The 26,446-nt window shown below is 50.6% G+C and overlaps 1 protein-coding gene across 4 annotated transcripts; it reads right to left on the bottom strand.

The window, feature by feature from the left end:
• Positions 1–1,682: 1,682 nt before the first annotated feature.
• TRIM3 (tripartite motif containing 3) lies at positions 1,683–25,658 on the bottom strand. Of its 4 annotated transcripts, none has more exons than XM_027052792.2 (12): positions 25,475–25,658; positions 17,557–17,722; positions 11,771–12,002; positions 11,396–11,547; positions 10,992–11,172; positions 9,998–10,730; positions 9,773–9,876; positions 4,306–4,473; positions 3,925–4,093; positions 3,600–3,670; positions 2,411–2,551; positions 1,683–2,263 (listed from the first exon to the last, which is right to left on the bottom strand). In XM_027052792.2, the coding sequence occupies exons 2-12, from the start codon at positions 17,685–17,687 to the stop codon at positions 2,111–2,113; spliced, it is 2,235 nt and encodes a 744-aa protein (XP_026908593.1). In that variant the 5' UTR covers positions 17,688–17,722; positions 25,475–25,658; the 3' UTR covers positions 1,683–2,110. The 4 variants fall into 4 exon arrangements, 3 of the variants coding, with proteins under 3 accessions (XP_026908593.1, XP_026908591.1, XP_053059532.1); XM_027052790.2 differs by having other exon boundaries at positions 25,501–25,648; XR_008290483.1 differs by lacking the exons at positions 1,683–2,263; positions 2,411–2,551 and having other exon boundaries at positions 4,306–4,517; positions 25,501–25,650.
• Between the last annotated feature and the right edge of the window lie 788 nt (positions 25,659–26,446).

Below are 26,446 nucleotides of genomic sequence, written 5' to 3'. Positions count from 1 at the left end.
TCTGCTGCAATATCCAAGTCTGTAAAGATTATTTAAGACATGCCAACCAAGTGAAGGCATAGCCTCCACTTCCAGACACCACTTCTGCCTACTTCTGGACCCATGGCCTGAACTGGAAGAAAAAATGCCCACTGTGATCAAGTCTAAGAGGAAGTGAGTAACCCTACCCTGAGGCATCTTCTGCATGGCTTAGGCAGACAACCTAATCTGGTATCTATGGAAATCAGCCCCAGCAGCCTATTCTTGTGCTGGTAGGAAAGCCATCTGGGGCTTCCCACCCAAAGGACTTCATTTTTATTGCCATTTTATTCCCCTGCTACTTTTAGGTGTCAAGATGTAAGCGTGTGAGAGTTGAGGGCTGGGAACTTTGAGCTTCCATCCTCAATGCCACTGCTGGTGCTTTGTCAAGAAGGGAGTACATACACCTGAAACTAAGATAACATTATGTGTCAACCATACTTCAATAAAAAAATAAATATAAAGAAGGGAATGCAGGAGGAATAAACTATCACCTGAGAGCTCCCAGGGGAAGACTGCACTGGTGCCGAGTGACTGATAATTGAGCACACTATCCATGCTGGTCAGGGCATGGGTCTAGGCAGTCCTACTCATAATTGGAGCCAGAAGTGCAGGCCCCATAAGAACACTTGCCCTAGAACTTCAGAGAGTTCATCTGTCCCTACACCTGCCTAGCAGGTCCCAACTGGTGGGGACAAAGAGGCTCAGGGAGGTGAAAATAACCAAGACTTCCATGTGGTCTGCGTGGTGCTCCCTTGATCTCTATAAAGCCCCCATGGTCTCCGTGGACAGGTCCTCCCATCCTAGTCCCAGGAATCATACACCAGGACAATGTGGAGCTTTCCCATGGCTTCTCATAACGAACCTTCCCTGATCTGTCCTTCCCCAAACCTTGTGGAGTGCCTTCTCTGCCGGTTACTACACCAGGTGCAAGGAATGTAAGGATGAGTTAAGTGCTACAGCTTTCAGATTAGGAGTATAACAGCTACAGATTCCAGTCCGGGCTCTGCCCTTCATCAGCCATATGCCCTATTCCTCTGAGCCTCAGCCTTTTGTAGAGGGAGAAGTCAGAGCCCCTGACTCCCAAATCACTGAGTGCTGGTTATAATTATCTCTGGAACTGGTAGTCAACTCCAGGGGACTAGAACTCAGGAGGGGTATGAGGATTCTCATTCCACTGTGGAGAAGGGGCGATGATCATGGAATGGGGAACAGGAGGATGAAGCAGGGCTCCACAGCTTCAGCAGTGAGCTTGAAAATTGGCCATGGAGTCTCCCACACCTGGCTTCCACCTGGGATAGCCCCAAGGTCCCCAACCCAGGCCTGGGCTTCAGGAATTACTGTCATACCCTCAAACTGTTCTCCCTGCAGCTGCTGGCTGGGTTCTGGGCAAGGGTCATTTTTTCCCAAGCTCCTTCTCAGCTGTAGGGCACACAGCCAAAGGACTTACTATTTCTGCAGGAGACATGGGCCCAGGGACAGGGACTTGGCAGGTGGCTAAGAGTCCCAGGGTTCACCCTCTCTTGTGTTCTACTCCTGAAACTTTAAAACATCAGGGCTCTTAGGATTCTGGATCACCTGCCTGCCTGTTTCCTTTTAGTTCAGAGTGAGTCCCACCCTCCCATACCCTTGCAGCCCCACCCCACAAGAAAGCAACAAAACCATCTTGGTGAACACATTTACTTAATATGGGGGGTGGGGTATTGCTGTCTCTGTCAGTGTGTATGGTGTGGTAGGGAGACAACCAGAGGGACTTTTGCCCTGGAGTGAGAGGCTGTTCTGGCCCCAGGCTGGGGGGTGGGGGGCAGACTGAGGGGACAGGGCAGGCGTGTAAGGTGGGGAGAGGGGGAAGGGTGAAGCTCTGCACACATCCTTGGGACCACAGTCCAGGCCCACCCAGTCACCAAAGCAAGAACCGAATAAATAAAGTGCAACCGTGGGGTTGGGAGACAGGGAGAGGGAGGGCACTGGGCGCACCCACGCCCACAGCCCACATTCAGTGCTGCCAGGTCCGGCCCAACTCCCAGCCAGACCCTCTTGTCCAATCCCCCCATGTCTGTCCCTCCATGAGCCAGGCAGGGCCCCTGTGCAGCTACTGGAGGTAGCGATAAGCTTTAAAGCAGTGGTTGCCAGCATCGGCCACCACCACGTGTCCATCTGAGGTCAGTGCCAGGCCCTGGGGGCCATACAGTGGCTCTGCAGACGTGTTGATGTAGGACAGGAAGGAGCCAGAGCTGTCGAATACCTGGGGAATGAGTGGACAATGGAGGGAGAGGTGAGATCAGGTGGATGAGAGGCATTTGCAGGGGTGTGGCAGGGGAGTTGCGGGAGGGGGGGCTGGTGCACGGAGCACAGCAGGAAGCCTCAGCCCCATGCCATCCCTGGGCCTTACCTGGATGCGGCTGTTGCCCCAGTCGGCCACAATGATGTTCCCGTTGGAGTCGACTGCTACTCCTGTGGGGGCATTGAACTGCCCATTGCCCTCTCCATGGGAGCCAAACTTGAAGAGGAACTCTCCGTCGGCAGTGTACACCTGGCAGGGGAAAGGGCTGGGGACTGGGGACCTGGCCTTGGGCAGAGCCTTCAAGGAGGAGAGGGTGAAGCCCCAGGGCTGGGGACCCACACGTCTACAGCTCCAGCCCAGTTCTTCGTCCCAGGCTTCACATCCATGTTTCCCACTGCCTACTGAATAGGTCCAGCTAATGTACCTTGGGCTTATCAAATCTAACAGCTCAACTTCCCCGCGTTTCTTTTTTTTTTTAATGGCAATGCCCATCTGGCCATGAGTCGTTCTCAACTCCACCTTCTCCTCTGCTTGACGGCCAGTGAATTAACACAAATTGCTGATTCTCTCAAAACTGCACCCTATTGTATATATTGCCCCTGCAGCGGTCCTCAACATTTCTCATCTAGATTACTACAAAAGACGGATCATCCCGACACCAGTCTCACCCCAGCCAGAGTGATCTAAGACATAGCACTGCATTACCCCGCTGCCTGCAACCCTTCAGTGACTCCCCATAACTCTTAGGAAGAGAGCAAGCCCCTTAACAGGGTTCACAAGATTCATCCACACTTGATCCATACTCCCCTCTTTAAACCCAGTCTGAACTACTGGTGGTTTCTCGAACACACTGTTAAGGGACCATCTCCAAATCTTGGTCCTCTTGTCCTCCTTGCCTCAAATCCTTTCCTCCTTCTCTCCCTTCCGGTTAGTTCCCCTGCTGCTTTAGGTGGTTCTCAGTCTCACCTGAATCAATTTCTTCTACCATGCCCTCACACAGTGCCCTGCACTGCCCTACCACAGAATCTATCACATCATACTGTAATATAATAATACACAGCAATATGCTGCTTTACCTCTCCCCTACTAAACCATAACAAAGAACACAGCGTATTTGCTTTATTCATCACTGTATCCCCAGCTTCTAGCATAGCACCTGGGACAAAGTAGCCATGCCATAAATGTTTATTGTTCAAATGAATGATCTCAAGGGGGGAAAATGGTGAGGGAGAGAGCAGTCTTGTGAAAGAGGAAAAGATGTCAGGACAGCGGTCATAGAGGGAAGAAAGACACTGACCTTCACTGAATGGTTATGGAAATCCGTCACTACAATCTCATTCTTGTTGTTTACAGCCACAAAATGGGGCCCTGAAAATACAAAGCAGTCTCTAGGGCAGTAAAATGGGATACTGCATGGGATGGAGAAGAATATCTGGGATGATAAAGCTGGGACGTTGGAAAAGGGGTGGGGTCTCAGAGGCTGACAGGTATGGTACCAAGGTATAGTGAAGGGAGGGGGTCCTCTGGAGCCAAGATATGGGGGGGTAGTTGAAGCTGGGGTATCCGGGGTAGTTCTCTGGGACTGGGGTATCAGAATAGATCTCTGAATTATTCCCCAATACCTGCAAAGTGGCGGTCAGTGGCACCACGGCCCCCAAAACGGCCAACCAGCTTGCCATTGGGCTGGAAAGTAAAGACGCAGCAAGACTTGTTGTCGACCACAATGATATGTCCATTCCGGTCTACAGCCACTCCTTTGGGGCCCATGAGACGGCCAGCTCCAATCTTGGTCTGGAAGAAGGGGATACCCATTAGGGCCTTTATCCTGCCTTGTCGGGAGAGTAGTCCCAGCCTGACACTAAAGGAGAACCTTGGGCTGGGGATGGACACTAAAGGAGAACCTTGGGCTGGGGATGGTCAGACCCTGACCAGCAGGAGGCACTAGAATGGTCACCTGAGCTGGCCATTAGGAATGCAGAGCACAGTGACAGTAGGCCTCTCACCTTGAATTTGCCCTCAGGGGAGAAGATGCTGACCCAACGGTTGTCATAGTCTGCCACAATAATGTCTCCATTGGTGTCCACTGCCACACCTGTAGGGCGCTGCAGCTGCCCAGGTGAGCGCCCTCGGACCCCAAAGCGGAACTTGAACTGGCCTTCATTGGAGAAAACCTGGAGCAGAGGAGCAAGGGAGGGAGCGGGGAGGAGGGGAGAGACTGTGGGCACAGAGGGAAGGGAGCAAGATCCTGAGGGAGGAGACCCCCCCCCCGTTCATTCAGTCATTCAACAAACATTTACCGACACCATGCTGGGGGTACAGTGAAGAATCAGACAAGGCCGCAGACCTGAGGTGACATGTAGCACAGGTATGAACAGGGCTGTAAGAATATGAGAGGGAATATGGGGCACCTGGGTGGCTCAGTCAGTTAAGCATCCTACTTCAGCTTAGGTCATTATCTCATGGTTCGTGGGTTTGAGCCCCGCATTGGGCTCTGTGCTGACAGCTCGGAGCCTGGAGCCTGCTTCAGATTCTGTATCTCCCTCACTCTCTACCTCTCCCCTGCTCACACTCTGTGTCTTAAAAAAAAAAAAAAAGAGTAAGAGAGAGATGAGGGGGACTGGCCAGGAAAGGCTCTGAAAGATGAATATCTGAGCTAATAGCCTAATAAAGATGCCAAGAGATGAACCAAAGCTGGCCAGTAAAGGAGGTGGAAAGGCACTTTAAGCAGAGTCAACAGTGTGTGAAAGGCACAGGGTGCAGTATGGGCACTGCTCGTCCAGTGAGGCTGGATTGCAGGGAGCACTCCCATGAACAGCAGGAGTAAAGTTCCCCCTGGGTATAATGAGAATTCACTGAAAATTTCTGGGCAGAGGAGTGACAAGATGAGATCTGCTTTTGTGGTATAACAAGAAATATATTTGGTCTTTGTCCCCAGTGCTTGGCACTCTTGGAATTTCCTGATTAATAGGATTGTCTTTTGTCATTCACAAGGAGCCCCTTGTGACTTAGGTGACTTAGGGTGGGGCCCCTATGAAGCTTCAGGATGAGGCTGGTCACCAGAAAGACCTGATGATTAAAGGGTTGGAACTTCCAGCCCTATCCACCAACCTCTGAGAAGGAGAAGAGGGGAATGGTACAGATCTGAAGTGCCTCCATGTTGGTGCCGGGAGGGTGGCGCACCCCAATTCCACAGGGACCAAAGTTCCTGCAGTAGTGGCTCTTCCAGACCTCATCCTCTGTACTTCCCTATCTGGTTGTTCGTCTGTATGCTTTATAGTATCCTCTGTAGTAAACTGGCAAACAGAATAAAATGCTCCTTTGAGTTCCATGAGTCACTCTAGCAAATTAATAGAACCTGAGGAGGGGGTCCTATGACACTCCAATTTATAGCTGGTCAGTAAGAAGCACAAGTAACAACCCAGACTTGTGACTGGCATCTGATGTGAGGGCAGTCTTGTGGGAAGTGATGCTATCTCTATAGGTAAACAGTGTCAAAACGGAGTTAAATTTGCAGGACACCTGGTCAATGTCCACTGAGAGTTGCTTGGTGGTATTGAAAAAACCACATGGGCGCTTTTAAGAAAGAGCACTTTGGCTGCAGGGAGGGGTCAACACTGGACACTGGCTGGGTAGCCAGAGGCACTGCACTAGTCCAGGTGAGAAGTGATGATGGCTTTGACCAGGGTACTTGCTGGAGTGAAGATGGACTCAGGAGACATGGGAGGAAGACAACAGGACTTGGTAGCACACAAGAAAGGGCAGGGTGGTGGACAAGGATGAGCACATACAGGCCAAGGGGCTGACAAGGTAACCTTCCTCCTGGACAGAGTGAACCTTCTGACCTTTTCCCCTCTCCTACCTTCTCTTTTAGCCACCCAACATACTCAGGTCTTCCCATCCTTCAATTCTCCCTCCCTCTATAGCCTCTTGCTTCTCCTTCACAGCCAAAACATCACTCACTACACAAGTCTCACATGATCTGCTTTGTTATAGACTCTAGGGACACAAGATGAGTCAGAGCCAGGAGCAGCCTTGGGGAACTCAAGTTCTGGGCCTTGCCCTTGCTCTTCCATCCAGACCTGCTCCCCCTAAGTGGGCTAGGCTCCCTGCCCCTGCTCCATCTCTCATGCCTGCAGGGCTGTTTGAACTAGTCCTCCCTCCTGATGTGGACTTCTGTCATGCCCTCAGCTGGCAGGCCAGCACAGCCCGGGGGTCTGCCCTGGTCCCCTGTGGCAGGCCAGCACTAGCTAGCACGAGAGGAAGGCACCATCTTGCAAGAGGGACTAAAGGTGCTGCCAGATCAGCAATGAGGCTGCACGTGTGCCTCCTCCAGTCTGAACAGCTCAGTCTCCGGCTCAACGCTGAGGCTTGGAGTAGGGGTGAGGGGGAATGGAGTAGGCTCTTCCCATCCTATCCTATCCCACCCCTGACACCTAGCCAACTCCTACTCATCTTTTGATTCTTAGAAATTTCCAGGTCGCTTCTTCAGAAAAGCCTTTAATGACCAACTCCAGCCCTTAAATCAATATATTCGCATAAAGGTAGGCCTCCATGATACATTCTTTACAGTTCTTTTGCTAACAAATGACACTTCTGGAACTAACTGCTAAACACCCTTGTCTCCAAAGGATGTAAGCCTCAGGTGGAACAGGGACTGTCTGCCTTATTTGTTACTGCATTTGCAGCACTGGTACAGCAACAAGTACATGAATTCCTCAGCTCAAGCTCAGACAGAACTGGCCATCACCACTAGGGTGCCATACAGCCATATCACACTCATCATGTGTGCAAGAGAATTCATCAACTTATACCCAGGCTTGCTCCTGAAAGGCAGCACCAGCTACCCGGTGCACCAAGTCCTGCCGTTCTTGACCCCTTCTTCTCCTTTGACATGTGATGGCCCATTATCACCTGACACATTTGTTTTCTTAACCTCTCTAGAATCTGCTGGTGCCCTAGTCTGGTCCTTAACATCTCTCTCCTATACCACAGTAGCACTAAGTAACTTCAGGATCTGAGTCTAGTTGAGGGGAGACAGACTAATAAAACAAAACAAAACAAAACAAGCTAGTGATTCTGGTAAAGTATGAAAAATGTGATAGCAAAGGCGGAGGGAACTCAAAGGAGAATGTGATTAATATTCTTCCTGAAGGAAATGAGGAAGTCTTCACAGAAGAGCTGATAAAATTTCTGGACTAAGATGATTACGCACGGATATAATATATACAAATAAAATTCTTCATTCAAAATCACAAAATATTTTTCCCTTCTGTCAGCTGATGCTGATTCAGCACAATGAAGGGATTTGTCTCAGCTGTCACCACAGACCGTCCAAAGGAGGAAAAGTTCACAAGGTCACCATATCTCACTGTTTGGGAAGTGAGGTGGGAAGGCAACATCCACCTGGGGCCCGGTCCCTACCAAGCTGGGGGACCCCAAAATAAAAGAAGCAGAAACTCAGCTCGGGGATCTGAGAGTCCAGGTCCTAGTGGTTATGCCGCTGGGGTGCTGATGGGAATAGGAATGAGAAGAAGGGCTACCATAGGAGTGGCGGGTGTCTGGAGGGGAGGGGGGCTGCTCCAGGCCCTCCTTCTCAATTCCCCAGCCCCTCATCAGGGAGACAAAGCAACATGCATCTTTGTGTGCATGCGAGCACTCATGTGTGTGGACACCTGGGAAGGCTTCCCAAATCTCAGCTCTTGTGCCAGAAGGCATCCCTGGCATAAGAAGAAGGAAAAGAACTAGAAGGTGAAGGGTGGGACTGAGTAGGGACCTGGCACCAGCCCTACTCACCTCATCCCTCCCTCGCTATCTGGGCTGGACCCAAATGCTGCCATGTGCTACCCTGCACCTCTTCATTCCTCTGCTCTTAGGAATAGCAGAGGAATCAAAGCAGGTGGGACAGTACAGGGAATGTGGTCATGGAAAAGTTCCTGGCACCTTCAGCCTGCTACATGGAAAGCAGGGGTTGGGAGGAGCTGACACTAAGGTGACAGACCTTTGGCAGAGCTGGAAGTGTGACAGGGGTACTCAGTCAGGGTTAGGAAGGACTTTAAATGTATAGGTGTAGGGGGACACCTGGTGGCTCACGTTGGTTGGGCGTCTGACATCAGCTTAGGTCATGATCTCGTGGTTTGTGGGTTCGAACCCCGCATCAGGCTCTGTGCTGATAGAGCCTGCTTTGGATTCTGTGTTCCCCTCTCTCTCTGCCCCTCCCCACTCATGCTCTGTATCTCTCCCCTTCAGATATAAATAAACATTAAAAACATTTTAAATGTATAGGTGTAGTGAAGTAAGAATCCTCAAGAAAAGTTTTGCCACCTGATACAATGTTTGCAAGAACTGAATGAAGTCCATGGTAGTTAGAAACAATCCTGCACAGGATAAAATTAAAATTCCACAGCATCCTCTCTAAAACCATTTACAACGCTACCTCAGCTACTGGGCTTCTAATAGTAATCCACCTCTAGCCGGCTGGGATCCTTCCAGTTCCCTCAACAACCTCCTCCAGCACTTTCCCACCTCCTGGCTTTTATTTACAGTCTCCACCTGGACAATGGTATTTTTAACAATAGCTAACATTAGAAGGTTCACCAGGTGTCACGCACAGTGCATTATGTCATTTTAATGTTCCCAGCAACTCCATGAGGTATTCTTTTCCTAATTTTACACATGAGTTCTCAGAAGCTAGGGAGGTCACATGACTTGTCAGTAAGTGGCAGAGCTAGGATTCAAGCCCAGGTGTCTGGTTTCAGAGCCTGAGCTTTTAACTGCTATACCATGTTTGCCAAGCTGGTGCCTGTCACTAGGCTCTGGGCTCACTCTATGGAATACAGAGAGAAAACCATGCTTCCTGGCTTTAAGGAGCTCAAAGCGCAGCATGGCCACGTCCATTTGTATGGCAGATGCTTGAATCAGGTATGTGAGAGACTGGGAGCATGGAGAGCAGGACCACCTGTGAGGTTACACTGCAGCCTCTGGAAGACACCTCTTTTCACAAGTTACCCCCATTTGGGGGTAGCCAAACCAGATGTTTTCAGAGACCCACACAGATACTCTGGAGGCAGGCTGGCATGAGAAGGAAGCAGGGGAGGGCAGAGCCTGCATCCTGACCACATAGAGAAAAGGGGAGAAAGTAAGCCAGCCAGGTGGAGGCTCAAATGGAGACAGAGGGGTGAAGAATGAACCAGATATTTGGGGTCCAGGAGCTGGTCTGGCCTGAGCCCCAGCCTGGGAGGTAGAGGCTGCAAGCACAGGAAAACCCTGGGGCCTAACTGCCAGGGTACTGGATAGTGTGGCCAGTGGAAGTGGGTGGGTGCGGGGTGGTGCTATGATTCATTGCTCTTTAAGGACTGATACTATCTTTAAGGACTGGTTCACCTTTCAGGAGGTGACCTGTACCCTGTTTTTTCAGGAGGCTATAGTTTGAGAACCTTTATTGGGTCAGGGGAGAGCAGGAAAGATGCTTACCTGGATACATTGGTTGTTGCTATCTGCTACCACTATGCGTCCGCTGCTAGCTGCCGACACGCCCTGTAAATTGGTGAATTCACCCTTCTCCCTTCCTCGACTTCCTGTGGGGAAGGCAGGGGAGGGGGGATAAAAGAATTCACTCTTAGGTCATTTTGAGCCTCCCTCCAGATCTACCCTGCCCACTGCCCGCCCCCATCTGGCTCAGCCCTCAGCCATCTGTACCAACTCGGAAGACAAGTTCGTCCTCAATGGGGTTGTCCTTCCGTTTGCCACCTGTGCTGTACATGGAGCTGGGCCTGCGCACCGCCTTCTGGCGTACGTGGCTGCCGGGGCCGCCGGGGGACTTGACGCGGCGCTTGACGTCGTCTGGGGAAGGTGGCAGGTCTCCAGGACGCAGGGCACGCACGCGGAAAGGGCTGCCACGCACCGGCTGGCCGTAGAGCAGCACTGAGAGGAACAGCTCGCCTTCAGTGCGTGCCGTGTACACCAGCTCATACGTGCCGTTCTTGTGGTCCACCACCGGCACAGGAAGGCGCGTGCCGTCGGGGCCCGTGATCTCCGCGCGCAGCTCCGCGCTGCCTGTGCGCACCAGCCTCCCATCCTTGTCTTTGGTAGTGACGGTGAGTGAGGCGGGCTGGCCCACGAGCGCCTGGCGCAGGCCCTCGCCCGTGGCCACGGTCTCATGTGCAGTGGCACTCGTGGTGAGCAGCGCGCCGAGATTGAGCACCGATCGCCGCAGCCCATCGACTTCGAGGACCAGTTCCAGCTGCGCGTTCTCATGTGGCCGCTCGGGGAAGGCCTGAGCCGCCAGCGCGGCCAGCCGCTCTCGCATGTGCTTGCGCACCAGCAACACCTCCGGGGCCGAGCCCAGACGCAGGGCTTGTTCCGCGAAGCTGCAGCTGCTGCCGATATGTTCCTGCCCCTGACGCAGTGTGTCTAACTGGGTCTGCAACACCTGAGGAGGGGACAGGGGAAGGTTGGTCGCGCAGAGAGGGTCTCTGTGATTCCTTAGGAACTTACGGTACTATAGCATTAAAGAATTGCAAGAAGGTGAGTATGGGCAGGAGACCGATACCGCGGTACCAATGGTACCGTGTCGGGAGGCAGAACGTATAGTCTAGGGAAAGGGTTGCCCAGGTGTGGAAAGCAGAGAAAGCGTGGAGGCAATACAGCCATGTCACAGTGGGTGGTGGTAGGGAAGGGTGAACACACGCACCTTCTGCTTGGCCCCACAAATGGCCTCCAGGTCGCTGACCAGAGCCTGCTTGCGCTGTTGCAGCGCCTGTTCCAGGTCCTCGAAGGCTGCGCTGATCTGGGCCAGGGCCTCTGCTTTGCGCTCCTGCAGCTGCTGGCTGATGCCCCCCACTAAGGCGATAGCTGCGGACAGCTGTGGCAGTCTGGGGAAGGGAAACATCTCATACCCGGGTTGCTTGAGGATGCCCTCACCAAACCGGTCCTTCTCAGGGGGCACCCTATACTGTGCCCTCTAGGAGACGCCCTACCTCGACCTCCCTGCCTTCCCTAAGAATTTTATTTCTAGCCTCCCCAACGTCCCTCCCCTGCCCCGGTTGAGACGCTAGCCGATGGCCCCCCCAGCCCAGGTCCCCAGCAGGCTCCTACCGGCCGCGCACCGCCTCGAGCTGGCGCTGCAGGGCCGCCTTGTGCTGCTCCACCACATCGCGCAGCAGCACGGTGCCGTGCTCTCGGTGCTCCCCCGCGCGGCACTCGCCGCACATGGCCGTCTCGCAGGCCTCACAGTAAAACTCCATCGTCTGGTGGCATAAGCACTCCAGTCAGGCAACGGCTACACCCCAAGCTTCTTTGTCTTCTCCCCTCCCCATCTGCCCTCCTTGCCCCTCGCCTTCCAGGTGCATCCCCTACCTGGACCACTCATCCAGAGAAACACCCTCTCACCCACGGCCACTCAGCCCCTCCCCCAACCTCTCCTCCCCCTCCACCCCAAGTCCTGGCCTCACTGGGCCTGCTTGGGCCCACCTTGCCTTCATGGTTGGGGCAGGAGAGGGGGCGGCCAGCCACTGCGCTGAGGGGGTGGGGGTCCTCGGGGTCGTGGGCCCCATCAGGTGCCTGCTGCATGGCCTCCATGAGGCTACTGATGAAGAAGTTGTTCTGCAGTGCGGAGACACCCTGCTCGGGGAGGATGGACGTCTGCCGACACACCGGACATGACAGCGTCAGGCTCTGGGCAGGGATGTAGTTCTGGAGGCATCTGACCAGGGAGGAGGGGGAGTCAAAGGAAGGAGGGGTGGGCAAAATCAGTGTATCCCTCCTCATGCCGTCCAAGGATGCCAATCCTTCTTGCAATTGTACACTTCATTTTGAAACCTCTCTGGTTGGCACGTACATCTTGTCCTGCCAACAGGTGTAAAAGGCCTCACCTTTCACAACTGAGTGGAAACACATCCCTGATCTCTCTCAGGAGAGCAGACAGATCTGCATTCCTCACAGTGTGTACAAACACAGGCTCACCTTCCACAGGTGTTTACAAACCCTTCTCATAGAAAATGTGCAACTAGCCCCTCCACCCATTAAGTCATTAAACATTTACTGCCTACTCTTGCCAAATTTGTGCAAAGCTCTAGCGATACAAAGATAAAACACAGTGCCTATCTCTAAAATACTTCCAAATCTACAGAGAAAAAAAAAAAAGTCACAGAAAGAGTTTAGAGAAGTAAATAGTATAATGATAAGGGCATGGGTCCTGGAGTTAGGCTGTTTGCGTTCAATTCTTAGGTCAGTCATCTATTATACCGCATGACCCCTGACAAGTTACTTAACTTTTATGAGCCAAGGATCCTTGCTTTGTAAAATGGAGACAGCACAGACTTCACAGGGTGCTGGAGGGAGGATTAAATATGAAGTGCTCACATGCTGACTCATGGCAACCACTATATATTGCAGGGTATTATATTATTTATTATTAACATAAAGAAGACTGTACATGCAGTGATAAGGAAATGCACAGAAGGGGCATCTGGCCCAGGGTGGGAGAAGAGAACAGCCAGGAAATGCTTCAGAAGAAATGTTGTAAGCTAAATCTTCCTGGATAAATCATTGTTAGCCTAACCAAAGAGAAGTGCAGGGAGAAGAGGAAGGGTGTTCCAGACACAGAAGGTGGCCAGAAACAGCATCATGTAAGTAGGGAAGCAGTCTGAGATGGCTGGAGACCAAGTCCAAGGCAAGAAATGTAAGAAAAGTCTGGAGAGAGAGGCAGGGGCCAGTCATGGAGGGCCACATGGGCCACATGAGGAACTTAGAAATTATCCCAATAGCAATAGGGAGCAGTAGGAGCATGGTACAGCCAGGTTTACATTTTATCCTCCTCATTGCCTCTGTGTGGAGGATGAATTTGAACGTGGTGAGACAGCAGACAGGGTATGGTAGCATCATCATCATCATCATCATCATCATCATCATCATCATCCAGTTGCCATTTATTAAGTACTAAGTGCTGGGTGCTATGCTTTGTGCTTTATGTTTATGTTAATAGACTAAAAAAGGGTGAGTCATCCAAGGTAACAAAGCTAGTGAGCACTGGAGCCTGGATTCAAATCCAAGACAAAACATGTGTTTAGCCAAGATACTCTTGCAATCATCTTGTAAAAGATCTTGCGGTAGATGAGAAAAACCTGGAATTAGGCAGTAGCAATGTAGACTATGAGCTGGTACAAATTTAAGAAGTATTTAAGAAGTAAAGCAATGGGAGGTGTTAGCTCTGAGTAGATATGGAGAGTGAGAGATGAGTCTTGGTTGACTCCCAGATTCCTAGCTTAGAGGACTGAGTGGATGGTGGTAACAATCACTAAGATAAGAAACACAGAAAAAGGAGTGGTTTATAAAGGCTTTCAGCTTTGACCTGGCTGAGTTTACTGGAACAGTGGGACATCCAGGAGGTGAGGTGCAGCAGACAGTTGGGGAAAAGGCAGGTTACAGAGAGATGGGGATGCCATCAACACTGAGAAGGCCTCTGTAGCCACAGAAGAGGTTGAGATCAGCCCAAAACGTGGATTCAGTGCCAAGAGCAGGGCAGAGCACACAGGAAATACTGAACAAGGAGAGTAAAGAGGAACCAGTAGAGAGGTAAGAGGAGAGACACCGTCAAGACAGCAAAGAGACTAGTGCATTTCCAGAAGGAGGGAAGAAGCAGTCATCGGTGTCAAAAGCAGCTGAGGAGTCAGGGTAGGAAAGGATTGGAAAATGCCCCCTGAATTTGGCCAGCGTGAGAGTACATTCGTCTGTAAGGAAAACTGGGTGAGTGAGTGTGGGGTAGGGGTGGGGGGAGGAGAGCTTGACTGCTGCCAGTTGAAGAATGAATGGGAGGTTGGGAGTTTGGGGAAGAAGGGGAATGAAGGACTGCTTGGCCGCTAGCTGGGACAAAGGGACAAAGGAGAGTTCTTATCTGTTTGTAATGGGAGCCTTGAGCATGTTTATGCATTGAGAAGCCAGTAGAGAGGGAGACATAGAAGAGACAAGAAGAAGTGTGGACAGGTCTCTGAGAGGGGGTAATGGTTCAGGTTGGCCTGAAGAGGCCATCCTGTGAATGGGGGAAGAGAGAAAGAGAGGTGAATGCACTTGAGCACAGGGGTGAAGTTAGACACCATGCTTCACTCGCCTCAGGCAAGATCGGCTGTTGAGAGTGAAGGAGGGGTTCAGGAGACTGGTGAGGGCTGGGATTAGTCACTGGAGGGAGGACGAGAGACAGCTTGCTAGAAACACACAGACTGTGGCTGTGTTGGGAGACCATGAATCTGTGGAGGGAAGATCTGCATGGTGCACACTTTCCCATATCCTCAATCTCTCCTCTTAATGTTCTCTACACCTCTGAATCTGCATTAATTAATTTTTATTTATTTAACAAACATGATGTGCCAGGCACGATTCTAAGTGCTTCACAAATATTAACTTATTTGTGACCTAGTTTTCCCTGCAGTCCTCTCAAGTATAGAGTGGCTTGTCTCACATTCCACATTCCTTAGGGCCAGGTGGGGTTGAGTCCTCCCTGCCCCCAACTGGGACATTTCTATTCTTCTTGGAAGCTCACGCCTTGTCTCTACCACCCCTCCTGTTATTATCTCCACTGACCTCATGGGTGCTTCCCCAGTTACTGAAGTCTTTTTTCTGGCTCACTCTCTTCTTCTGTTACTGCCACCCCCATAATAGGCCCTCCATCCATGCACTCCTGCCATCATTCTCAGGGGCTCTGACATCCACGACGTGACCCATCCACCAACAGGATCTCTTAATTCCTTGACCTCCTCACACCCAGTAATCTTTTCCTCCACTTCACCTCAGCTGTCTATTCCCATGCTTCCCCCACCTCCTGTTTCTCATCTCCAGTCACTGCCAAATACTTGCAAACTCGTCAAGACCTCCTTCCTATGTGTTGAGCATACCTGGCTTACACTACCTTCCTAACTGGTTTCCTCTTTCCATTCTTGCTCCTCTGTAATCTATTCTCTGCACAGCAGCCAGAGTGAGCTTTAAAAATCTAATTTATCTCACATTATTTCCCTGCCTTAAAAAAAAAATCTCTTCTCATGGTTTCCCATTGTGTTTAAAAATAAAATGTAAACACTTCCCTAAAACCAAGTTCCTCCATGAGTTGTCCTGATGCTTTTGGACCTCACTTCATCCTCCTCTTTCAGCCACACTCGCTTCTTTTGATCTCTGAACATGCCCAGTCTACTCCTTCCTGAAGGCCTTGGCATGGGTTTTTCCCATTGCCTGGAACAATCTGCAAGTCTGTCTCCTCATCCTTGGGTCTGAGGTCAAATGTCACCTCCTCAGGGAAGCCTTCCCTGATGACTCTATGTAGAAGAGCCCCTGGCCCACCCATCCCCACACACTCTGCAAAGCACTTAGCACAAGCTGTGACTCTCCTGTTGGATTGTTTGCTTGCTTACTGTCAGTCACCATCCACTAGAGCATAAGCTCTTTGAGAGCAGGGACCAAGAGATAAATGAATGAGTATTAATTAACAGTGAAGGCCCTACAATCAAACCTGGATTCAGACCTTGGCTACTTACTTACTACAGAGCCTCAGAAATACTTCTTAATTACTCAGTGGCTCTGAACCCTAGTTTACTCCCCTGTAAAATGGGGGTAATAAAGTATCTGTTGTGAGGATTAAGTAATTCAATGCATGTATATCGGTTAGCCAGTCCCTGGCACATAATAAGCAATCAATACATGGTAGCTACTACTATCATAATTTCTCAGGCACTAGTTTTCTCCAGGAGTTGTCAGTGATCTGGGCCTATGAGGAGGCACAGAGATGTCCAATTACAGTTCTGATCCAGTTTTGAATGTTTGCTGCATAGGTTCTGAAAAGAACAAAGACCTGAGGGAACCATGGCAGCCAGTCAGATGGTCAGCTGGGAAAAGGAAGAGTTGAGGGGGCTAGGTGTCTACACCCACTCAAAGATGTCATAGTGGGAGTGGAGTAATGGGAGCCAGGAGTGGGATGCCAGAGTTATGACCACAGAAGTGATATTATTCTGGGTGATAGCAAGGTCCAGGCACAACTGGGAGAAAGTATGACTGAGGTGGTAAGGAGGATGTTCCTGGAGAAACAGTCGAGAACCAAGAGGCCAAAGTGAGTCATGAAGCCATGCAGGTTGATGGAAGAGCTTGGAATAGGCCAGAAGGCTGAGAGTGTTTCCAGCTGACAAAGGAGAGAGAGCAGCAGAGCTGAAATCTTAAAGAGCATGGGGGAGAGGGGGCACTGGAAGGGGAGCAGCATCCCTGTGGCAGAGCCAGCTTTCCACGAAGGCAGGAATCAGCGGGAAGGTGTGGGTGGAGGCAGTGGCAAGAAGACCCAGGGACCAAAGCTCTCAGGGTAAAGGCAGAGTTCCCTAACAGGTGTACAAAGCCCCTGTAGTATGGGCCCCACCTGCCTGTCTGGCTTCACCCTCACCACCTCAGTCACACTTGTGCTCCAGACTCACCTGGCTTCCTCCAGGCCCTCTTACCTGACACATTTCCTCAAGCCACACGCCTTTTCTCCCGTTCTTCCTTCTGCCTAGGATGCTCGTAGCACTCCCTTCGCTTAGCTAACTTTAGTGCACCCTTCACTATAGTGCACCCTCTGCATCACACCTTAGGTAAGCCTTCCCTCATTCTCCGCACTACAATAGATCCTACCTAAACTCTCATATCTTAGCACTTCAGGTGCAGCATTTTGAAGGGGGCAATACTTACATTTATCTATAGTCTGGCTGTATGATCCTTTGATCACTGGCTTTCTGTTTAACTATACTCTAAAAGCAAGTATGATACCTGTTTCCTTATCATACCCAATGCCTGGGACAGGTCTGGCACATAGAAATGCTCAATAAATAATATTTGTTGAATGAGTAAATAACGGATAAAGCCTAAAGGGGGTGGTTGCCTTTCACTCAGCGCCTCAGAACAACCATGAAGATAAGCAGGGAAGGAAGGACAGGCCTTCCTCTATCCTCCCACTGGTGACAAACTCTTCTGAGGCTGCAGCTTGTTGAGAGTCTGGGCTCTGTTTGATTTCTCTGATGGTATTGAAAGCTGCCTTGGTTTGGGAAGGGGCAGAGACCACGGCCCAGTGTTAGCAGCTTCTGGTCCTCTCTCACACGTTCTTGCACCAAACCCTCACCTCCTGCAGTTTGGGGTACATCTGCTCCCCTACAGGTATACCCATTTTCCTCACCTCCTATAGGTTTATACATGCCACCCCCTCTCAGGGGAGGCGGCAAGGTCCTCATCCCTCCCTGGTACACACACCCTCTCACCTCTCACAAAACGTGTGCAGGCAAGGCAGGACCTTGGGGCACCGGTACCGATCCAGGCAGATGCTGCACACCAGAAACTGCTTGTCCATTGGCTGGACCTCTGGGCCAGGGCTGTCCTCCCTCTTCGCCATGGTGTTCACGGATGGCTCCTACCACTCACACCAGCCTGTGTACAGAGACATGGTCAGTCCTAGGGAAGCTCACATTTCCTCTCCCCACCTAATCTCACCACTCAAATCCCCTGCAGAGAACTAACCCCATTTCTTTCCAGACAGAGGCAGGACAGGCAGTGATTGGGAGGGAACAGGGTGAGGGAGGTGGGCTGAGTGACCTCTGAGCATGGTGCTCTGGTTAAAACCACAGACTTAGGGTTAGACTGAGTTTCAAACCCAGCTCAGCCTCTTACCAGCTATGTGACCTTGGGCAATTCATACAACCTCTCCGAGCCTCAGTCTCCTGATTTGGAATTATGGGAATAATCCATACCTCAAATGGATGTTTTGAGAATTTGCGATAGTGCCTATTGAGTACATAGTACAAGGATGCCCACTTTCAATGACACACCCATCTTTCACTTCCTTTGCCTTCCCCGAATCCTCATCCTACTAAGTCTCTCCTGTGATACAACAACAGCCTCCTAACTGGTATCCTTGTTTCCTTGCTTGTGCATTCTCATCTATCTCCCTTGCAGCTAGACCAAGGCTCCTAAAACACAGGTTCTATCTTGTCACTTACTCCCTATTAAAATCCCTCACTGGTTCTCCATTGTCCAGAGAACAAAGTCCAAACTCCTTATGTTGGCCAACAAGGTTTAGCTTTGTTTGCTCCATACCTCCCTCTACTACCTCACGTCTCATGATTATATATGATCAGTCACAGGGCGCCCGGGTGGCTCAGTCAGTTGAGTGTCCAACTCTTAATTTCAGCTCAGATCATGATCTCACAGTTCATGAGTTCGAGACCCAGTTCAGGCTCTGTGCTGGCAGCACAGAGGCTGCTTGGGATTCTCTCTCTCTCCCTCTCTCCCTGCACCTCCCCTACTCATGCTCTCTCTCTCTCTCTCTCTCTCTCTCTCAAAAATGAATAAACATTTATTTAAAAAATCACATTGGCTTCTTTTCAGTTCCTGGAAAACTCCTTGTTCTCTTTTGCTTCTGGGCCATCAAACATTCTGTTCCCTTAGCCCGAGATCCTCTTACAAGCCCCCCTTTGTCTGGCCAACTCCCACTGATCTTTCAGGTCTCCACATAAATGTCACTTCCTCCAGAAGGTCCTCCCTGGTTTCCTGAAGTCTGGGTTAGGTATTCCATCTTTGTATCCCTACATACCCTGTATTTCTTCCATTCTAGCCCATATATGCTATATTATAATATCCTTGTAACCGCTCTACTTCTTCCACTGCATGAAGAGTTCTTGAAGGCAGGCATGATATTTTACTTTTTTATCCCTAACACTTAGCAGAAAGCCTGACATAAAGGATTGATCTATATTTATTGAATAATTATTCCATAGTTCAACAAATATCTATTAAGTGCCTACTTTGTACAGGCACTAGGGATAGAGTGTAAACAAAACAGATATGGTCACTGTTCTTGTAATGGCGATGTTTTAAAAGTAAATAAGCAAATACATACTTATAAACTGCAGGGGAAGGAAGTGCTATAAAAAAGAAAGGATCCTGTGAGAAACAACACTGATTTGGTTGGGTGATCAGAGAAAGCCTCTCCAAGCAGGTAACTTGTAAACCGAGCTCTGAGGGTTGGAAGGAAAATGGTAGGGATGAGGGTGGGGGCATCAAAGACTGAGGGAAGGAAGTCATTCTGAGCTGAAGGAACAGCAGGAATGAAAGTTCTTAGGCAGAAGGCTCACTGAGAACCCAAAAGGACCATGTGATCAGTGCGAAGTGAATAAAAGACAAGAGGTAAGTCCGGGAAATGAGGCTGAAATGATATCACCAAGGACCTTGAGGTTAAGGATTTGGACTTTATCCTGATTGGGGGTGAGGAGGAGGGACGGTCCAATTTACAAAAAAATAAAAACAAAGTTAAAAAGCTCTTCTGGTAGCTATGAGGATTGAGGAGAGGCTAGAGTGGAAGCAGGGAGACCAGTTAGGAAGCTGCCTCAGTTCTTTGGGTCAGATGATGTTGGGTACTGGCAGAGATATAGGCAAAAAGGTAGAATGATTTGAGAAATATTCATGAGGTTGAATCAAAAAAACATCACAGCGGATTTGGGTGTGAGAGGGATAATGGAATGCCAGTAATGACTCCCAGGTTTTTCACTTAAGGAAGTGGTAGGCCATGCCTAGAGATAGTAAAAGCTGAAGAACTGATCTGGGGCATTCCAGTTTTGGCATGCTAGGTTTGAGACGCTATATGATATCTGGGTAGAGATGTAAAGTAAGGAATAGAATAGAATCTGTCTGGTTTTGGAAGCATTGGCATATTAACAGCACTTAAAGCAATGAGAATGGATGAGGCCTCCTAGAGACAGAGAGTGGAGAGTGAAGGAGAACCCAAAGGAATAGAAAAAACCCAAGAGACTGTGGGACTCTTCCAAAGAAGAGAATGATTCCAGAAAGAAGAGATGGTGAAGTAAGATGAAGACTGGAATGCCCACCAGGTTTGCTTCTGGTGGCACAGTAGGGACAGCAACCAGGTTAGAGTTGTTGAATGATGAATGGAGATGAAGAAATTAACACAGTGGCATAGACAATTCATGACAGAAACGTGGCCACAAAGGAAGGCAGAAAAATAGCTGGACTACTTCAAAATAGGAGATGACTAGAATCAGGTAACAACTATCTGTGCCCAGCTAGATGTATCATGGGCTTCTGTAAAAACAATGAATGAATGAATGAATGAATGAATGAATACATGCATGCAGTGGGGCCAGTCCAGAGCCCTCTCCAGGTTTGAGGAGGAACAGGGGGCTGAACTGCATGTGTCTTATGTTTGTAGAAGGGTGGGAATGAGTAGGAACAGGATAGGAAGGGCATCCCTGAGAGCATCCTCTCCTGATGTGGGCACTGGGACTCAGAGGTTCTCTCTCCAGAGAGACTTAACACCAGGACAACATAGCAGGAAGAGGACAGATTGAGGGTTGGAGGAAGGAACAGGAGGTGGGAGCCAAGCTGAAGCTTCTGTCTGATGAAGGGGAGGGCTGGGAAGAAGAGTAGGAGTGGTCTACTGGGCCCTGCTAAGGCAGCTGGATGTCAGGCTCCACCTCTCTCCAAGCCCAAGGGGCTCTCCCAGCCTGTCACACAGGGGCGGGGACTGGGCTACATCCAGGACGGACAGCTCCTCCCTCCCTTCCCCTTCCTGCTTCAGTTCCCCACCCAGACTTGCCAGGCATGCAACTGCTGAGGCCATACCCCAGACTGAATCACTAAGAATCCCTTCTTCTCTTGGGCTCTTATTCCCACCTCTCCCATCCCACCGTGTCCTACAGATCTGCCCCCAAAGTCCTCTAGGCAATGGTTTAAGTGGACTGTTTATCACAGCAGAAACTTGGAGGATCTTGAACTTAAACCTGAGATTCAACCCTCCTTCCTCAGGCTGCCACTGCCATCCCTGCATCCCTTATCCTACCCATCTTTTATGGCTCAGTTCTAAAGGCACTTCATTTCCCCAATCAGCATTCACTCAACACCTCTGTTAGGACTGGGAACACAAACATAAATAGTCACAGTGCAGCCTTCATGGATTCCAGTCTAACAAATAGATGACTGCAATGTAATATGGAAGGCTTTGTGGGGAAGCACAAGTTGCTCCAGGAGCACAGAGGTCACCTAACCTAGAGCTGGGGCAGGGGAGGGGGGTTACTAGAGGTTGGGGGTCAAAGGAGTTCTCCTAAGAAAGTGCCTTTCATGCTGAGAGCTCCAGGGTGTGTAAGAGTTACAAAGCATGGTGCCTTCTGCATCAGGAGACTGAATCACACACTGTGACAGAGGTGGGCTAAGAAATGAGATGGAGTGATAGGCAGGAGCTAGATCATACAATGCTTTATTGGCCTTATTAAAGAGTTTAGACTTTACTCTTCCCTGCTTGGGAATTAAGTCATCATCCAAAGAGCAAAGGAAACCTTGGGTAGGGTGGGGGGGGGGGGGTGGGGGGTTTAGGCAGGCAAAGAGGGTTTAAGTAGAAAGTAATAGAGTCAAAAGAGTAGCTTTTTGACTGCTGTGTGAAAAACTGTTTAGAGAAGTTACCAGGGGAAAAGTGAGACTGCATGATATTCCACAGGAGAGGTGATGGTGGCCTTGACTAGGGAAGAAGCAAAGGGGAGGTGGAGAGAAGTAGATTTCACAGGGAGGAATCAACAGAAATTGATGACTGGTTGGTGTGATGTGAACAGTAGATGGAGAAGAAAGAACTGGAGATGATTCCTTGTTTTCTGTCTTGGAAACTCTAGGAGGGGAGCAGCTGGATGAGAGGATAAGTTCAGGGTTTTAATAAGACAGATCTGAGAAGCCTATTGGGCATTTTGAGTGGAGAGGTCCAGCTGGCAGTGGGAAAGTTAGGCTGGAGCCTAGGAAAGACAGCGGCCTGGAGATAGGGATTTGGGAGTTACTGGTGTAGACATGGTGCCCGAAGCCATGGTATTGGCTGACATCACCCAGACAGAGCATAAGGAGAGAAAGGAGAGACTGTGACTGTGCTCTGAGGAACTTCATCATTCAAGGGATAGGTCCAGGAAACAAAGCTTGCAAAGGAATTGAAAAGGTTATGGCCAGAGAGGCAGGAGAAACAGGAAAGAGAGATATCATGAAGACCAAGGAAGAAGAAGCTTCATGGATAAGGGAACAATCTTCATTGTGAAACACTGCAGAGAATCCCCAGGATCTAAAGCCAAAAAGAAGCTGTCACTAACTTTAGGGAGTATGGTTTCCAGGGGCTGGAGGAAAGGAAGCCAGGTCCAGAGGGTGAGGAGGAAGTTGATTTTGAGCAGATGAAGAAAGCCAGTGCTGACTCCACTAGATCCTTGGCATCTGCAAAGGATATGTCTCAAGGCTTTTCAGTTTCTCCAAATTCTCAAACAGCATCCAATTTCCCCCATGACTTCCTCCTACAGACTTACGAGAGTCCCAGTATACATGCTTCACACAGCTGTGACTGGAGGTAGGTGACCACGGCATTGTTAAAAAACAATGCAAGAGGTCATCTAGGCTCACTTGCTTCCTAAAATGACTCGTTCCTGTCCACTAGCCCCTAAGGGTATTTGATCATTGGAGGCCTCAGAAAAGTGACAAATGACTACAGGTTACAGTTTTGGGGCTTCTCTGGGACAGATGAAGCCTTGGAAGGATAGACTCCTGAAAGCAAAGGAATCCTTTCAATAAGATTGGCAGGGAAGGAAAGTGATGCAATTCACAGTGCCATCTCCCCCATCACTGCCAGAATGAGCAGGTGGATGAACCATTTAGTCAGCTGATTAACCTATCAAACAATCAAACTTCCCTGGGCATACCCTGGACCAGGCTCTTAAACTTGGAACTGGAGACACAGAGCTGAAACAGCTGCACTCCCGGTCTTTCACCAATTCTCAGACTAGCGTGGGAAAGAGACATGGAAATACAGTACTATAATGTGGTATGTGTCATGATACTGATATACTCTAACTATTATGGACAAAAAGAGGAGGAAGTATCTAACTCTGAAGGTGGTGGGGGAGAATAAAGAAGGCTTCCAGAGGAAGAGATATATGAGCTGACTCTTGAAGGAGTTTGACAGGTACATTGGGAAAACAGTGAGTAAAGGAACAGAAGCATGAAAAATTAAGAAACATGGACCAGTTGGGGCAAGAGAACAAGACTGAGAGAGCAAGACTTGAAAGGGCAGAGGTTGTCCTAGATGTTTTCACAACCCACTCAAGGAGGGCTCTCCACCTGCCTCTCTAGCTGTGCCTTCACTGCCCATTCCTTAAACGTTTAGTTCCTAAGGTCTTTGATCCAGGACCTCTTAGTTTCATACTCTGCCTGGGAAATCTCATCAACTCCCATGGCTTCAGTAACCATCCACTTGACTCTCAAAGCCTTATCTCCTGTGCAGAAAACTTACTTGCACACCAGACCCATATACCCAGCTATATCTTGAACATCTCTACGTGGATGATGCATAGAGATTAGTCTAAAACTGATTTTCCCCCTAACCTACTCTTCCTGCTGGCGTTTCTTATATCAACAAAAGGTACCATCATCCACCTGGCCACACCAGCCAGAACCCTGGGAATCTTCTCAATTCTTCCTGTCTTTCACCTTTCAGATACCAGCTATGACTATATCCTATATTCTGCTTCTAAAATGTGTCAAAGTTAAAAGGTCAGGAGATTTAGGAGCCAATCCTGACTCTGACACTAATCTCACTAAGGCAAGGTAAGACACTGGGCAAGTTTCTACTCCAGCCCCTTACTTGTAAATTGGGATGGGGAGGGTCTTTTTGTTCTCCAAATCTGCAATCCCCTGGGTTCTGTTTCCAGCCAAAGGTCCCTACAGACTCTAATATGTGCCATGATTAAATCCCATCTTGTACCACCTTGAGGATTTGATTGCTTTCCACGGTAAGGCTAGGTGTGCAGCTGCTTCCACCACCCTTCCAGAATAAACATTTGCTAAGTTTAGGGCACCCATGACACTCTGGACACCCTCTCTCTAGCCATATGGTTTTGCTCTGTTTTTCTGAACACAGGCTGTACTATCACAACCATGGGCCTTTGCTCAAGCTCTTCTCTCAGCAAGAATGCCATTGTCCCCTAAGTGGCTGAGGCAGCACCTGGCACAGAGGGTGCTCAGTATATGTTGGTGACAGGAGAGCCATGTTTAAATCACTGCAGTTCCCTCTCACCAGACAGAGACTCAAAAGCACAGGCAATAACAAGACAAGTGAACAAAGTTCCAAGGAAAAAGACCTCTACTTAACATACAAAAGCCTCCCACAGCATAAGGTAGTAAGTGCTCTGTCACTGGTGGCATGTAAGCCAAGAGAGGCAGGGCACCTGTCAGGCCTGCAGCTCTGATTCCAATTCTGCAGCAAACCAGAGCCCTACTTAGGGGATGAATGGGCACTGGTGAGCTGGACATACAAACGGGGGAGAGACCTGTGAAAAAGACCTCTGCACCGACTCCAACCTTCCAGATTTCATCTTCCTACTGGGGCTATTCCTGGGCGTATGCTATCCACATCAGAGACCCCCACACCAGGAACAAGCCCAGGACCTGCCTTCAGTCAGACCGACCTCTCTGGGGTGCAGCCTGCCCCTCCAACCTGCAACCATCTGTCCCTGCAGGTTTGCAGCCCAGGATCTGAAGCCAAGTCCAGAAGGGAGGAGGCTGGAACCAGGGAGGGGCCTGGGGTCCTCCAGGCAGGGCCCAGGCTGAAGGGGAACCACAGGGGTCTTTTCCTACAACAAGCAGCCTCCGGATCAGGCTTCCTGTCAAGGGAGCAGCTCTAGAGGAGGAAAGAGTGTCCTCCACTCTGGCTGGTGGGCTTCTGGGTGGCTGAGGAGGATGGTGGGGGAAGCTAGGGGTGGAAGTGTCTGCACCCAGGGAGAAAGGAACCCTTCAGACAAGCTGGGCCACAAGATTCCAGAGTTCCATTCAGCAACCCCACCCGCCAAACCACCACCACCCTCGGCCGCAGCGTTCGACACCCTCCGCCAACATACACAAGCTCCCAAACCCCGCGCTCCTCCAAGGAACCATCACCCATCCACCCGCGCCTCCCCCCTCAAACATGGACCTCACGTGAGCAGCCACAGCCCGAAGAATCCCCCCACTGCTCTCACAGACACGGACACGCCTCACGTGGACAGAGACAGGCACAGCTTTTGAAAAGCATCTGTGCCCCCACCCACAGACACTCGGACAGACACACCGCGGCTCGGACCTGGACGCGGACCCGAGCAAACAGGGACACAAACGCACCCCTGGGGGCCGCCCGTCGCACTCACCGCGGCGGAGCAGGATGGGAGGGCCAAGGCCCAGACTGCGGCCACTCGGAGCGGCCCGCGGCGCTGCCCCCGCTGCCAGCGCCCGTCCGCCCGGCCCTGCCCGCGGCGCCGCCCCACGTCCCGCGCCTCCGCCTGTCCCCGCGCCGGCGCCGCCGCCGGACCCGCCGCACAGGCCGGAGGGAGGGGCCGGGGCGGGGCTGCAGACCAGCCGGGGGAGGGGGCGGCTCGGGTGCTGAAGACCCACCCACGGCCCGCCCGCCGCCGCGGAGGCCCCGCCCCCTTTTACCCCACCCGCCGGGCTCCCCCAACCCCCTCGAGGCTCCTACGGGAGCTGCCTCAGCCGGCGGGTTGGGGAACGCGTGAGCCGGATCCCGGATCCACGATCTCTGCCAGCTGCCTCTGGCTCCTGACCGCTCCGGGGCAGGTCTCAGGAACTGGGCTGAGGCTCCGTCAAGGAAACGCAGCTGGGCAGCAGAGATTTCGGACTCTGGGAGCCGGTCCGGGCCCTCCAGGCGGTGCACTTCCCAGCTTTCTTCGGGGGCTCCTTGGGAATATGCTAGTGTGCTCTCTGCTGCGGCAGGGGGATACGGGATAGTCCGTACCTCGGCATGGATCTCTGGGCGACGGAAGGGCCTCCAGGTGGAAGCACAGTACCCAAAGCGCTAGGAGAAGGGGCGGACGGGGTGGTGAAAGGTGGGGGACTTGATTTGGCTGTAGGTGAGGAGACCCCTCGCGAGGAGATTATGGTTCAGACCATCCAGCGACTCCCTTCCACACTCCAAAAAACCAGAGCAATTCAGAATCATCACATTGTGGAAAAGCAGCCCCGGTGGTAAATAATAAAAATTATAATAACAGCTAACAGGGACTGAGTGCTTATTATGTGCCAGACACACAACGAATCACTTTACATATATTATCTCCTTAATACTCATAATCTTAATAG

Source organism: Acinonyx jubatus, chromosome D1, assembly GCF_027475565.1.
Source record: "Acinonyx jubatus isolate Ajub_Pintada_27869175 chromosome D1, VMU_Ajub_asm_v1.0, whole genome shotgun sequence".
In the NCBI taxonomy this organism is placed as follows: Eukaryota; Metazoa; Chordata; class Mammalia; order Carnivora; family Felidae; genus Acinonyx; species Acinonyx jubatus.
The sequence above is the reverse complement of the archived record's forward strand: the minus strand, read 5'-3'. Positions and strand labels throughout refer to the sequence as shown.

Coding starts and splice junctions, on each gene's coding strand:
- TRIM3 (XM_027052792.2), bottom strand. CDS start 17,687: ATGGCGAAGAGGGAGGACAGCCCTGGCCCAGAGGTCCAGCCAATGGAC. Junction 10,731..10,991: donor TTTGTGGGGCCAAGCAGAAG/GTGCGTGTGTTC, acceptor TCCCCTCCTCAG/GTGTTGCAGACCCAGTTAGA. Junction 4,474..9,772: donor GCAACAACCAATGTATCCAG/GTAAGCATCTTT, acceptor CCTCTGCTCCAG/GTTTTCTCCAATGAAGGCCA.